Source organism: Podarcis raffonei, chromosome 7, assembly GCF_027172205.1.
Source record: "Podarcis raffonei isolate rPodRaf1 chromosome 7, rPodRaf1.pri, whole genome shotgun sequence".
In the NCBI taxonomy this organism is placed as follows: domain Eukaryota; kingdom Metazoa; phylum Chordata; class Lepidosauria; order Squamata; family Lacertidae; genus Podarcis; species Podarcis raffonei.
In genome coordinates this window covers 15,825,098-15,839,598 of record NC_070608.1, presented here as the reverse complement: position 1 = coordinate 15,839,598, position 14,501 = coordinate 15,825,098, and the positions used below count along the sequence as shown (strand labels likewise).

Below are 14,501 nucleotides of genomic sequence, written 5' to 3'. Positions count from 1 at the left end.
AACATTTAGCCCAACCCCCTGCAATGCAGGTATATCAAGGTGGCCCATGTGGGGATCAAACCCACGGCCTTGACGTTATCAGCACCACGCCCTAACCCACTGAGCAAACTGGTGTTTGGGAGGTTAGATTGCAAAGCCGCAGCTTTGAGCACTGGAGAGGCTGAGGAAAGAATCCAAATCTGCTCCCTGTTAACCTTCTGGCTCTTGTGTGCACCTGGCCAGGTTAGTGGTGAGATGGAAGAAAGCAGCCTGGGCACCATGCAGCAGAGAGCGACCGAGCTGGAGCACATGGCCGAGGTCCTGCTTACAGGGGAGCAGTTACGGTAGGAGACCTGGACCTTTCCCTTTGCAAAAATGTCGTGAAAGTGAACTGGGGAGTGGGAGATCTTTTTGCTGATGGGGACAGGTGGGAGGAACCACTACTTGGGGGGCCTAGAGCTCTACCATGGGCAATGTGAGGGGGCTGCAGCGGGTTTCAGGGAGAGTTGCATGTGCCACTGCCCTGTACTCCCTAACCTCAGATGCACTGGACAGGGCTGGCCCAAGACATTTTGGCCCCCAAGGTGCCCTCCCTTCTCATCAGGGAAGACAGGGTGGATGACAGTGGTTACATACGCTTCAGGTTACATACGCTTAAGGTTACAGACTCCACTAACCCAGAAATAGTACCTCGGATTAAGAACTTTGCTTCAGAAATCGTGCTCCAGCGGTGCGGCAGCAGCAGGAGGCCCCATTAGCTAAAGTGGTGCTTCAGGTTAAGAACACTTTCAGGTTAAGAACAGACCTCTGGAACGAATTAAGTACTTAACCCGAGGTACCACTGTACATCAGGAACAGGGGGTGAGGAAAGATTGACATCAGGATATGCTGGCCCTGGGGGGACCCTGCCACTTGAGGCAGTCATCTCCCTTGGCCTCATGGGTGGGCCGGCCCTGAGGCTGCATTGAAATTGGAAAACAGAAGAAGAAGTAGATAAACCTGTGCCTTTGAGAATACAGTGGTACCTCGGGTTAAGTACTTAATTCGTTCCGGAGGTCCATTCTTAACCTGAAACTGTTCTTAACCTGAAGCACCACTTTAGCTAATGGAGCCTCCCGCTGCCACTGTGCCGCCGGAGCACAATTTCTGTCCTCATCCTCAAGCAAAGTTCTTAACCTGAGGTACTATTTCTGGGTTAGCGGGATCTGTAAGCTGAAGTGTATGTAACCTGAAGCGTATGTAACCCGAGGTACCACTGTACTGTCCTGCTGCTTATGTCTTTTTATAAGGTTTACAGAGAAAATGAACACTCTCGTGCATTCAGTTTCATATGTGCATTCTTCAATGGCATGAATCACCATAGGCAAAACTTTTCTGGGTAGAGAAATGTCTTGCCGCGTCCTGCAGTATCTGTAATCGACTGTAATTTTGTGCAATTTTCAGTTCAGTTCAGTGAATTATTGCTGCATGGGTTATTTGACAGCAGGTCAGCCAACGAATTCAAAAAGGCAAAGGGAGGAGGAGGAGGAAGAGTAAGAAAGGAAAGATAGTGACTGCATTTCTTGTATGCCATGAGTGTTTAGCATGGGCAGCTGCTTATATCAGACCAAAACTGTTAATCATGCTGAGCTCCCTTCAGGCTGCATAAAGTCCAGGTCATAAGATAAGACAGGAAAGCGAGTAATCAGAATGCAGGTCTTAGCATCTCTTGGGCATTAAACTCATTATGGAAACTCTATTCATCTTCCATGCGGTCCCAAATTAATTAATTCCCCCAAAGAATGAATGGAAAAGTGCCAATACCACAGCAGTACATTTAATTTTGGAAGATTGCTCCCTTAAACCCAATCCTGAAAAGTAAATTCTGTTGATGTCAGAAGGATTTACTTCCAAGGAAGAAGGATCACATCTTAAGCAGAATGACGATGTTTTTTCCCACCCATTTCCTTCCCTATTTTTAAGAACTAGCGTGTAACGGTGGTGATGGTGGATTCTGCAGGTGCAGAAGTCATTATAATACAACTTTCTAATATCTGGTGCGAGGGGAAATGATTGTGTGTTTCTATGAATTAGGGGGAAAGCACATATCCAGACTCCCGTTATCTGTATAATAATGTGTGGTTTGGGGCCTTTCCATATATATTTTTAAAAAACTTCACTTCTCTTTAAGCAATTAAATACTGGTCCTTTCTCTCTTAGCAATGTAAATCTCCTTAGGAGAGCCCTCCTGGATCAGACCAAAGCCCATCTAGTCCAGCATCTTAATCTCTCAGTGGCCAATCAGATGCCTACAGAAAGTTTGCAAGCAGGACAGGAGTGCAGCAACACTCTTCCCACTTGAACTCCCCAGAAACTGGGTGTTCAAAGAAGAGGCATACTGGAACTCATTCTTGGCCACCATGTTTAGAAGCCATTATCCTCCACGAATTTGCCAAATTCATCTTAAAGCCATCTTGGTTGGTGGCCGGCCATCGCTACCTCTTGCGGCAGTGAATAGAATAGAATAGAATTTATTATTTTTACCCCGTCCATCTCGCTGGGTTTCCCCAGCCACTCTGCGTGGCTTCCAACAGAGTATTAAAATACAAATTAAACCTTAAAAGCTTCCCTAAACAGGGCTGCCTTCAGATATCTTCTAAAAGTCTGGTAGTTGTTGTTCTCTTTGACATCTGGTGGGAAGGCGTTCCACAGGGCGGGTGCCACCACCGAGAAGGTCCTCTGCCTGGTTCCCTGTAACTTGGCTTCTTGCAGTGAGGGAACCGCCAGAAGGCCCTCAGCGCTGGACCTCAGTGTCTGGGCTGAACGATGGGGGTGGAGACGCTCCTTCAGGTATACTATTCCATAGTTTAAGTATTATATGAAGAAGTACTTTGTTTTGTCTGCCCTGTGTTAAGTTTCAACATTCAGTTTCATTGGATGGACCCCAGTTCTAGTATCATGAGAGAGAGGTTTTTACTGTCCACTTTCTCCAACCTCAGTGCATATCCTTTTAGAAAATACTTGCGTAAATATGGGCCCTTTGCCAGTAGCCTGTACAGATAATAGATGGAGAGAAATCCATTTGTTGCCTTTTATTTTCCGAAGGAAGAGGTATGTGTTACAGTATGGAGAAGGACACAGCCTAAAAATAAATACACATAACATACACATCTAAAGAGCAAAAGCTCCACAAAATGGCAGGGGACCAGAAATAGCCTTTGATGGGGAGGGAATCAAAAGCTCTGAATATTTATAGGAGTCGGCAGAAGAAGAACCAAAAGTTCACAAAATGGCAAAGGGAAGGAATTGTGTTACCAAGGGCAAAAGCCGATAGGTGTCTTTGACACTTGCCTGCCATTTTCCTGGCAATAAAAAAAAAGATGAATAACCACGTAAGAAAAAGTAGCATATCTATTGCTATGTCCTCTAGTTCCTGAGAAATGAAGGTATAAACTTTGTAAGCTAAATTAACAGCTTCTAGGGATTATCATAAAGAAACCGTTGTGGGAAGAACTTTGTAACACTACTAAATTTTGCATCCATTGCAAGGAAATATGCTTGGGGATGGCTGAGGAATTTGATTGTTGCTGATTTTAATATGAACTGTGCTTTCTTGTTTAATGTGTGGTTGCAAAATACTGTGACAACAGGATGAAATGGATTTATGAAAAATCTATAAGAAACTGATCTGGGCCTGAAATAGTCTGATCCGTCCATCCCTAAATTTATTTCAAAACTCTGTGGCGCATACCGGTACGTTGAATTTTACAAAAAAGATTCAAGGACAGCTTGTTGACATGCTGTAGTGAGGCAGGTGGACTGATATCTATAAGTGGTTAAAAGTGTTTTAACCAGTGTTGCATTTTTAATATGAGTGGCATGGTGGAATAAGCAATGGAATTGGGTAGGGCAGAACAGGTGTACAATTTGCCTTGGGCATCAGTGGCCACAAGGTAGAATAGTTTCTACTAATAAACTTCTGGCTGATTGAAAGGCAAGGATTTCTGACTCCCAGTCATTGAACAGTAGTAAATACACCTCTCTTTTGTTTTAATTCTCTGGAATGGTTAATCTTTTGCTAACCGTTTATTTCTGAGATTCAAGGCTGGCACAAGAGATTGTGCCATAGACTCCTCTTTGTGGCAATAGCAGCAACACGGCTATTCTCTTCCTTCCATCCCATTTCTTCTCCTCCTCTCTCTCTCTCCCCCCCCCATCCCTCTTTCCCCTCCCCATTTTTGGGGTGGAGAGCTGTAGCAGCACAGGTGTCTTCTCTGCCACCTTCTCTTCCTTGCCTCTCTCTGAGAAACGGGGTCCAGGCGTTCCAGGCGAGTTTGCAACAGTCCATAGAAAGGCTTTTAAAAACAAATTTAAAAGCTTTAAAATGATTCTAAGTTTGAAAAAGCCGCAGCAGTGCCACAGGTATTCTCTTGACCACCTCGCCTTGAATGCCTTGTATCCAAAGATCTTGTTAAATCTTGTTTTGCTTTGTTATGGAAACTGTGCATCTTTGGAAAGAGGAACATGGGAAGAAGAGAGGAAGTGTCAAAGACTAGCCACTCAAGCGTATCAATAATCAGTGGAGATTTTTATACTGAAGTCAACAAACTGTCTGCATCAGGATTCTGGAGTCATTCTATACCCTTCAACAGGACACCACTAACATTCCAACCCCATAGAGAATTGTTTGGAAGTAAAGTCCACCCCAAAGTATTTAAAAACAGGTCATAGTGTGCATAGTCAGCAATAGAAATAAATGCAAACATGCAGAATTAGCATATTTTGAGTGTCAAAGTGCTTCATAAACTCCTTTATTTGAAGGAGTTTTCTATCTGAAGGGTCAAGGCCAAGTCTGGTTTAACAACAACAAAAAAAGAACCATAAAAAGGGAGAGAAGAAGCTTTGAGTTTCCCCATCTACAGTGATCACCTGTTTGTCGGACTGAGGAGGCTCACAGCTCACCTGGTCACAGGTGATCCCACTGTGGTCTTTCCATTTATATTTGAGCGATTGTTTCTAACTTTTCATCTGTGCATTTTAATTAGCACATACAAATTCTGTGCAACTGTTTTGTCATCTTGGTGGAGGTTTTTTTGGGTGGATCATTTCCACTTTTTTTCCTCTTTAGCATATTTTGAGGTGTTGGTAGGTGCACAAGTTCACATGGAACCAGCGACTGCCATTTTGCCAATTTGTTTGGGCTCATTTGGAAGGCTTTCAAGGGGGCGGGAAGGTCTTTCACAGTTCGCCTATTGTTTGATCTCTGCCAGACTGGTAGCTTTAGATATCGTGGTGGAGAAATATATTCAAATGGGGTTGTGTGGTGCTGTTTTATCAGCGGTCTCCATCTGTAGGGTAAGAGTGAAATTCTTTAAGAACGAGGTGACAGTGTTATCGTTGCATTTTAAAAGCACTTGGCTCTACAAGCATAGCCACATGCCTGTGGACCTCCCAATAATTAAAAAAAACCCAGGCATTTGCAAGTAATCGATAAAATTCTTGACCGAGCTTAACAAATCATTTTTGAGGAAAGGGTAGCTATTAGAAACCTGCTCCTTAATTGCAAGCAATCCACTACCTAATCAGAATAGTTAACGGCAAGAATCTCCTCTTCAATATGTTGAAAAACCACATTCCACATAGCATTTATAATCCCAATTGACATGCAACCAGCCCTCTTTTACAACAGGTTTTATTACAACTAGATTTATACTTCACCTTAAATTGAATTGAATTTTGCTGGCTAGCAATACGGGGTCAAGTTTGTTCTAATGAAGGTCTTGTAAAATGGCTGACATTAAGCTTCTCTCTCTCTCTCTCTCTGTATGTGCGTGTCTGTGTCTGTCTGTCTGCCTGCCTGTCTAACATAAGAATGAGTGGATGCACATGTGAATTTCACTGCTTCCTGAAGATCTTGCTCATTTCTTCCCATCCTCATACAGCATGGGGTTTTACCCCATCTAGTTCTCATGCGGGCGGATGTGGAGGACTCCCTGGTCCTGAATGGGGTAACTGTGCCCCTGAAGGACCAGGTGCGCAGCCTGGGAGTCATTTTGGACTCACAGCTGTCCATGGAGGCACAGGTCAATTCTGTATCCAGGGCAGCTGTCTACCAGCTCCATCTGGTACGCAGGCTAAGACCCTACCTGCCCACGCACTGTCTCACCAGAGTGGTGCATGCTCTAGTTATCTCCCGCTTGGACTACCGCAATGCACTCTACGTGGGGCTACCTTTGAAGGTGACCTGGAAACTACAATTAATCCAGAATACGGCAGCTAGACTGGTGACTGGGAGTGGCCGCCGGGACCATATAACACCGGTCCTGAAAGAGCTAATTTGGCTTCCAGTTCATTTCCGAGCACAATTCAAAGTGTTGGTGCTGATCTTTAAAGCCCTAAACGGCCTCAGTCCTGTATACCTGAAGGACCGTCTCCACCCCCATCGTTCAGCCTGGACACTGAGGTCCAGCTCTGAGGGTCTTCTGGCCGTTCCCTCACTGTGAGAAGTGAGGTTTCAGGGAACCAGGCAGAGGGCCTTCTCGGTAGTGGTGCCCACCCTGTGGAACACCCTCCCATCAGATGTCAAGGCAATAAACAAACATCACTTTCTACTGCTACTGCTATCTAACCAACTTTGGAAAGGTGCTAAATTCTTTGCCGTCATGTTTTCCTCACAGCAAGGAGTTCCATGGCTCAGCTTTCCTCAAATTTGTTCCGAAGGTATTGTGACTCAGCTGCCCCGTTGTAGGCAGAATTTGCTGAGCCAGGTATTCTGAGTGGAGAAGACTTGGATATATATTTTTTCCCTTGCTATCCCTTGAAGTATTTTACCCATCTCCTGTCATTTCTTCTCCCATTCCCCTTTTGTACTCAAATTGTACCTTATTCCCACCCTCCAAATGGCCAATTTCATCCCTCCTCCTCGGTCCAATTTCTTCCTATAAGAGTTTCCCTCTGTTTCTTTCTCCCTCCTTTCTCTACCCTGTTTGCTTGGTGATTAAATATTAACTTTTATTTCACTTTCTGATTTCCTTCCACTTCTCCTTTGGCCCTTTCCCCTCCAGGGAAGGAGGGAGAACTTCCTTTCCACATTCCTCCTTGAGCATCTGTCTCCCAGCCACCTCTGCACAGCATATAAGGAGCTGCTGGTATTGACATTCATCAGAAGACACTGAGTCAGTGGTGGCACTGAAGCTCATCTGGAAGCAGCTCAAGGCTCACTTGTGGTGGGTCCTGGCTCACTGTTTGAGGAACACAGAGTATCTCCATGGCTGAGACTCAGCTAGAAAGAGGAACGTGGTGTGAGAAAGCATCAAACACCAGCTGCAGTCAGCTGCCAGAACTATGTAACTAGTTTTTCCTAAGCAAGGAGCATTGTGTCTTTGAAATGCCTCCTCCTCAAGCTCCTAGACCGTGTGTTTTCTGCCAGCTGACTTTTGTGTGTCAAATAAAAGGCCACACAAAATCTGGGATGCCATCTTCCCGTTTTTCGTTGTGAGAGCACGGCAGCCATTTGGGTTGCTGCGATTTCATGACATGGTCCCCCCTCAAAAAAACCTCACTTTTTCAGGCACAGCACCCTAAAACGCACAATCAGGTAAAAAGCATGTTGCGAAATTGTGGCAACCAAAATGGCCGACATATTCTTGTGATTAAAAAACGGGATGCCCCGGTTTTCCTGGGACACTTGCAGGGTATATTCAAACTTTGTCACTGAAAATATATTGGGACTTATGGGCTAAGGGTTTGCCATACCTCTTCTAACACAATTCAGTTAATACCGTAGCTCCAAACCAAAATGGCTGCACTGCTTCATCTGTGAAATAACTTAAAAGCAAACTTCTTCCAAATAACCTAAGTGCTTTCTGGTGTCACTTTACTCTTCTGTGAACAGTTAGGAACACATGAAGCATCTTCTTCTGAGTCAGAACATTGGTTCATCTAACTGTGAAGGATTTTGGACAGGTGACTTTCTCAACTCCCCACTTTGAGATGCCAGGGATATTGAAACTTGGACCTTCTCTGGAACTGAGCCAAAGCCCTTCTTCAAATTATCCAAGCGTTTCCCAGTCTTGCTTTATTTTAAAATACATTTTCTAGAACACCTATTCCAAGGTCTAGGCTGAAATCCTATCTCTTTCCCTACAGCCAAAAGTGCTAAAATAAGCTGCAAAGAACCGTGTACCAAGCCTCTTGCCTTTCGTACGCAAAAATAGATGTGGAAACATTTATACGGTGTCCATACAGTCTGCTTAGCACCAGATCTAATTTTAATGTGTCGATTCCTTGTTTGGGTCCAAACTGACAGTGATCTAACTGCATGTAACATGCTGATCGCATAGCAAGTGACACTCACGAGAACTATATTCTCATTGTCTCTTCCTCAGAAGCCAGTTATGGCTTGGAATAATAGGACGTTCCAGTCGTGGTCGTGGGATATGTAGCTAGAAGCCTGAGCTATATATACTGTACATAGTGACAGTTCAGATCCCGGTTGCTCTTCAGAAAATGTTGCTAGAGAGCAGAGAGTCAACTTGGATTCCCTAGTCAGGAGTGAGTGGATGTCATGGACTGGCTGGAAGCAGAGGAGTGGTGGGAGGCAACAGCTGGGGAACCCCCTAGGGAACCCCAAAGGGATGAAGGCTCAGAGCCAGGGGGTTGGTGGTGGGACAACAATGAGTGGTCAGAGGAAGAAGAGGGGGCAGATGGGGAGGAGGAGGTGTTGGAAGCTGAAGAGGCAACAGGGTTTAGTGAGCAGGAAGAGGCTGTGGCAGAGAGCAGTCCAGACTCAGAGGCAGGAGAGGAGAAGGGCCAGAAGACGGAGATGGTATGGCCTGCAATGCTCTGGGACAGCCTTGTAGCTGCCACAAAGTCCTGATGTGCTGGTCTCAGGGGCTAACTGAGAGGCGAGGTCCGATTCCAGTCCGAGGTCGATGGTGCGGTATGGAGGCTGTCCATCAAAGCTATAGCTGGGTCCAAGGCAGGGAGTCGGGTGGGGTCAGGAACTCTGGCAGAAGAGCAGGACAGGGTGCAGGCGGGAACAGGCTAGCAACAACGTTGCTCCGGCAACCTGAGACTGGGGCTGACTGGCTTTTATCTGCCCCGAGGCATAGGGCGACCCCAGTCCACAGATGACTCGCCTCTCCTGGCCTGGAGGCGAGCGCTCCTCCTGCAGGAACTTAGTTCCCTCCGCCTTTCTGCCCTGAGCCTCTGCAGCTCAGGAGAGGCTGGAGGGTTACCGGACCCAGAGGCAACCTCCTCTTCCCCTGATGGGGCTGAGAGTGGAGCACCTGCAGGCAATGCATCCTCCATCCCCTCAGGGGCCAGAGCAGACTCAGCTGGTGCCTGCACCTGAGATCCAGCACAGGTGAGGACCCTTCAGGCTCAGGCCCCACCCCTGGCTCAGCTGGTTCTGGAGACAGGGACCCCTGTGCAGGCTGGGATTCCTCAGGTTCAGCCTCTGAGTCTGAATCCCAGGCCATCACACCTGAGCCCAGTCCTGATGTAACGCTACAGTCCCCCAATAAAATAACACAAGGGTACTCCACCATGTTCAAGACCTCCTCCACCAGCTTAGGCAGGAAAACTATAGGGCAACTACAATGTACCGTATTTTTTGCCCTAAAGGACGCACCGGCCCATAGGACGCACCTAGTTTTTTGGGGGGGGAAATCAAGGAAATTTTTTTTATTTCCCCCCCCAGGTTTGCACAGCCATCCCCAAGCTAGAAGAGGGAGACGGAGCGCTCCGTCTCCCTCTTCTGCCTTCAGGGACAGCCTCTCTAGCCTCCGTGGGGCAGCGGCTTGCCCCACTGTCCCCCGAGTTTGTGGGGCTGGCGGGGGGGGGGAGAAGCAAGCTTGCTTCTCCCCCCCCCCGCCAGCCTCCAGATCAGGTCAGGGAATAGCGGGGTGGCGGCGCTGCGCCTCCCCGCTGTCCCCCGAGCTTTTGGGCTGCAGGCTGCTGCCCGCAAGCCTTGCGAGCCCGCGGGACCTCCCGCCGGGCTTGCAAGGCTTGCGGATAGCTTCCTGAAGCCTGGAGAGCGAGAGGGGTTGGTGCGCACCGACCCCTCTCGCTCTCCAGGCTTCAGCGAAAGCCTGCATTCGCCCCATAGGACGCACACACATTTCCCCTTCATTTTTGGAGGGGGAAAAGTGCGTCCTATAGGGCGAAAAATACGGTAGTTCAATCAAATATTGAGGGGAAGGCCTTTTGAGTTCCTCACTGTAGTGCTTCGGCTATGGGGCATATTTGGCAGAAGAGGAAAATCCCAGGCCAGGAAGCTCATACCAACAGATCCTGAAGAGCCCTCAGCATCCATCCTCCTGATTGCCCATGCTTGCTTGGGCTGGTGGCAATTGTACTTCAGCAACATCTGCAGGGCCAAAGGTTCCCCAGCCTTGCTAGAAATATATAGGGACAGTAAAAAAAAAAGTCTTAGATACCAGTCACCACATTTGCACCTCAGATCATGATGTTTGAACCTCCTGCTATACTTACCTATGCATGTATATATTGCAGCATACATCCACAATGCTTTCCTGTAGCTCTGGATGTAGTTAACGTAACTTTTGGCAGCTGGGTATCACAAATAATGTGGTAATGAGAAGCTTGTTAACACTTATATGGAAGAATTATTCCTGGCGGCTGCCGACATTCAAACTCGTTTAATAGACACACTGGAGTGTGTTTATTTGTTTTAACATATGGCACTGGAAAACTGATTCCGTGTTTCCTTCTGTTTTTATTTTCCGTCAGGCCAAGAACCAGTCTCACCATCTGCCACGCCTACAACAGTCTTTAAGTACTTTGAGTGTGTCTCTGTTGGAGAGTTAAACTTGTGTAACCATCATCTCCCCTTTGCAAGTAACTCCGGTCATTTTAGTTCTGTGAGGGGACCTAGAGATCTCTAGCAGATGATACATTGGCTGAAACAAGGACAGTTAAGCTGGAATAAAATCAAAATTCTAGGGGCGTTCATACTCAGTATGTGTGTACAGTCATACCTCGGGTTACAGACGCTTCATGTTGCGTTTTTTCGGGTTACGGACTGCTGCTGCGGGTTGCGAACACTGCGGGTTGTGAACGTGCATCGCGCACATATCACGTTCGCAACCCGAGCGTCCACTGTACTTGAATACTTGAGCTGAAACGTTTGTATAGTTATTCACATGAGCGTACACTCGTGAGTACCTGTGTACACAGTACCCAAGCTGTGCAAACCAACAAGTGTGCGTTCTTTCCCGCAAACACTTGTACACGGGTAGAGACAGCTGTGTTCAGTGTGGTGTGTGAACAAGCCTATTGTCTGCCCTCCTTTTTCCATACTCAGACTGTCCTTGTGTTTTCTTTTTAAAATTTTCCTATTAAGTTCTATATTTGCTGCTGCTTCCATGATCTCCAGACTCCAGAGAGAGAGCTACTTTTTAAATGAAAGGGGGGAACAGGGCCTGGAAATTCTCCGAAAGAAGACCTCCACCACATCTGGCCTCCCTGTGGCTCCCGTCTTGTGTATAATTGTGTTTTCCTAGTAGTGTCAGGGGAAACGGGGACATTGCTCGCTTTCCAAAAGAGATGCCAAGAAGGCTCAGGCCTGTGTGGGAGTCGTGCCATCTTCCCTGGATGGAAGCCTGCTTGCTTCTTAATTCTAAATGCTTCTAATTCTTAGTTATTGCTTTTTTAAGGCTAGCATATTTCAAATGGAAAGATGCTTCTTCTGGAGCATGGCTAGGCAACCTAAGGCCCAGGGGCCAGATCCGGCGGACGGTCCAGGAATCAGCGTGTTTCTACATGAGTAGAATGTGTGCTTTTATTTAAAAGGCATCTCTGGGTTATTTGTGGGGCATAGGAATTCATTCATTCCACCCCCCCCAAAAAAAAAAATAGTCCGTGTTAAGTTGTGGGTGAACATATCAGACGACACAGCGATTCTCCAAACAGCTCTTGTTTATTCACAGGTCAGAACAGAACTGAACTGAAGGGTTCAGCCAGCCTGCTTATATAGAGCTCCAGTACAACGTAACTGTAACAACTTTCTGTAACTATCCAATCACTGAACATCACTTTCGATCCCTTATTTGCATATGTGGACCTGAACTATCTATAGTATCCCCCTGCTGGCCCAGGGTGAGAACTTCAGTACATAACAGTCCGGCCCCCTACAAGGTCTGAGGGACAGTGGACTGCCCCCTCCTGCTGAAAAAGTTTGCTGACCCCTGTTCTGGAGCAATAAGGCAACCCCCCCTTTCCAACGTTGCTCCCTATGCATTGCTAGACCTCTGTGGTTATTTGATGGGCAGGCACTTCCTCATGCAAATTATAACTGAACCATAAGGTGGAAATCAAAATAAGGGCCAGCCCTACTATTAGGCAACTGATTTTGTGTGTCGTGAAAGAGCAGGACATTTTTAGTTGTAATAATAATAATAATAATAATAATAATAATAATAATGATAATGATGTTATATTTTTACTGACAGGGCACGGGAAAAACACTGGTGGGATGTCCTGCCTCAGGTGCCAAAATAACTTGACTATTTTGCTGCCTTGGATATTACATACCTTGACTTTGCCTCAGGTGACAATGTCTCTTGAGCTGGCCCTGAGCCCAAAGTATGCTTACCTGAAAGTTTAACTCCATCCAAATCTATAGGACTTATCAGAGGATGAGAGACTGTGAAATATGACATCCCCCCCTATTTTAATACAAAGGACAAAACTCCCTCTCCCACTCCTAAAATCCACCTTGCAACTCCTGTGTCACCTTCATATTGTTTTCACACACACACCCACACCCCGATATAGCCGAAGCAACTATCATCCTATCCATATAACACATTCAAAGTACATGGCTTTCCCCAAAGAATGCTGGGAACTGTAGTTTATCCCTCACAGAGCTATGATTCTCAATACCTTTAAGAAACTACAGCTCCCAGGAGTCTTTGAGGGAAAGATAGTGCCTTAAACGTACGGTGTTTATGCACTTGAGCAAATATGCAGTCAGCACAGCATATCAGTGTAAATTCAGACTTTCTGCAACTGCAGTATAAGCACAAGCTTCTTCTAGTTGTATTGTTTTACAGTGCAATGCTATGCATATCAACTCGGATATCTGTTCACTTTAATGGGACTTAATTCCAGGCAAGTGATTGTAATATTGCAGTCTAGGACACTAAAATGGCAAACGTCAACCGCAAAAGAATAACATGGCAGGGCATGTGAAATAAGACTGAGTAAACAACATTAAAATTGTTATGGTATGAGGAGAAACTGTATGGGGGCAATATAATAGTTTACCTCTCTAGCAATGCTAACATGCACTGACACGAACTTCGGTTTCTGGGGGGGGGGGGCAGAGAGAGGAAGGGAAAGACACTTTGTACATGCTCTGAGGTAGTTCTGTTCTGTTAAAAAGGGGTGTGGCTACAGATAGCAGAGGGAAGTGTTAAATGGAAGTGAGGATACAAGGCCTGTGATACCTTCAAAAGATGTTTATTATTATTATTATTATTATTATTATTATTATTATTATTTAGCTGACACCATTGCTTGCAACTCTGATACGACGGAAGGAGCTTTTCCTTCCCAGCTTGTAATGTTGAGGCAGATGCTATGCAAAGATTTCTCACGGCGTGATATTGTTTGGTTCACAGGCTCAGACTGCATGAAGAAAAGATAATTAAAGATCGGAGACATCACCTGAAGACGTATCCAAACTGCTTCGTTGCCAAAGAACTGATTGACTGGCTGATTGATCACAAAGAGGCCTCTGACAGGGAGACTGCAATTAAACTAGTGCAAAAATTACTGGATCGTAGCATCATTCACCACGGTGAGTGGAAAGAATCAGCACACCCGAGCCCATAGCCAGAAACTATAGATAAGGGTGCAGGCAGGTCTGACCTGGTGATCGTTGTGTGTTGTTAGTCAATATGAAAGAACAAAAACCTAAATAATGATTGTGAAGATTGCTTAACTATTATAATAGCATTTATATTTGGAGTGTTTAGCATGCGTTATTTTAGGGCCAAACCAAACATTGCATTATTCACATTATTTTAAGAAATAAAAGCCCTGTTTATTTTGAAGAAAAAGCAGCTGGATTTATTGAAAAATAAAAAGTATAAAATTATAAGTGAACAAGGTAAAATAAGACAAGACGTGACAAGAATAAAAAAGATAAAATAACACCCATGTAGAAAACATTTTTAAAATAAACATTACATGATTGTTATTGTAGTTACCTTAAACTTAACCTAATACAGTGTTTATAAAAATGAATTCCAAAAATCATTAAATTTGTCCATGACAAGTCTATGTTTGTACATGACTTGTTCATGTGTTGCAAGTTTGTGCATATTTTCTATCCATTTGTTGAAGGGGGTATACACACACACACACATATATACACATACACAGTATATATGTGTGTGTGTGTGTGTGTGTTTAATTACTTAAACCCAGGGCTAGCCAATGTTTTCTTCTCTAGATGATGTTGGACTACAACTCCCATTAGCCTCAGCTAATATTTTCAGGGGTCAGAAATT

The 14,501-nt window shown here is 45.3% G+C and overlaps 1 protein-coding gene across 1 annotated transcript in view; it reads left to right on the top strand.

Moving 5' to 3' along the window:
• Positions 1-14,501, top strand: part of DEPTOR (DEP domain containing MTOR interacting protein) — a 67,275-nt gene that overhangs the window by 1,051 nt on the left and 51,723 nt on the right. The window contains exons 2-3 of the mRNA XM_053395379.1: positions 223-323; positions 13,608-13,786. Coding sequence (XP_053251354.1) covers positions 235-323; positions 13,608-13,786 — 268 coding nt within the window. The 5' untranslated portion in view covers positions 223-234. The remainder of the gene's footprint in view (positions 1-222; positions 324-13,607; positions 13,787-14,501) is intronic.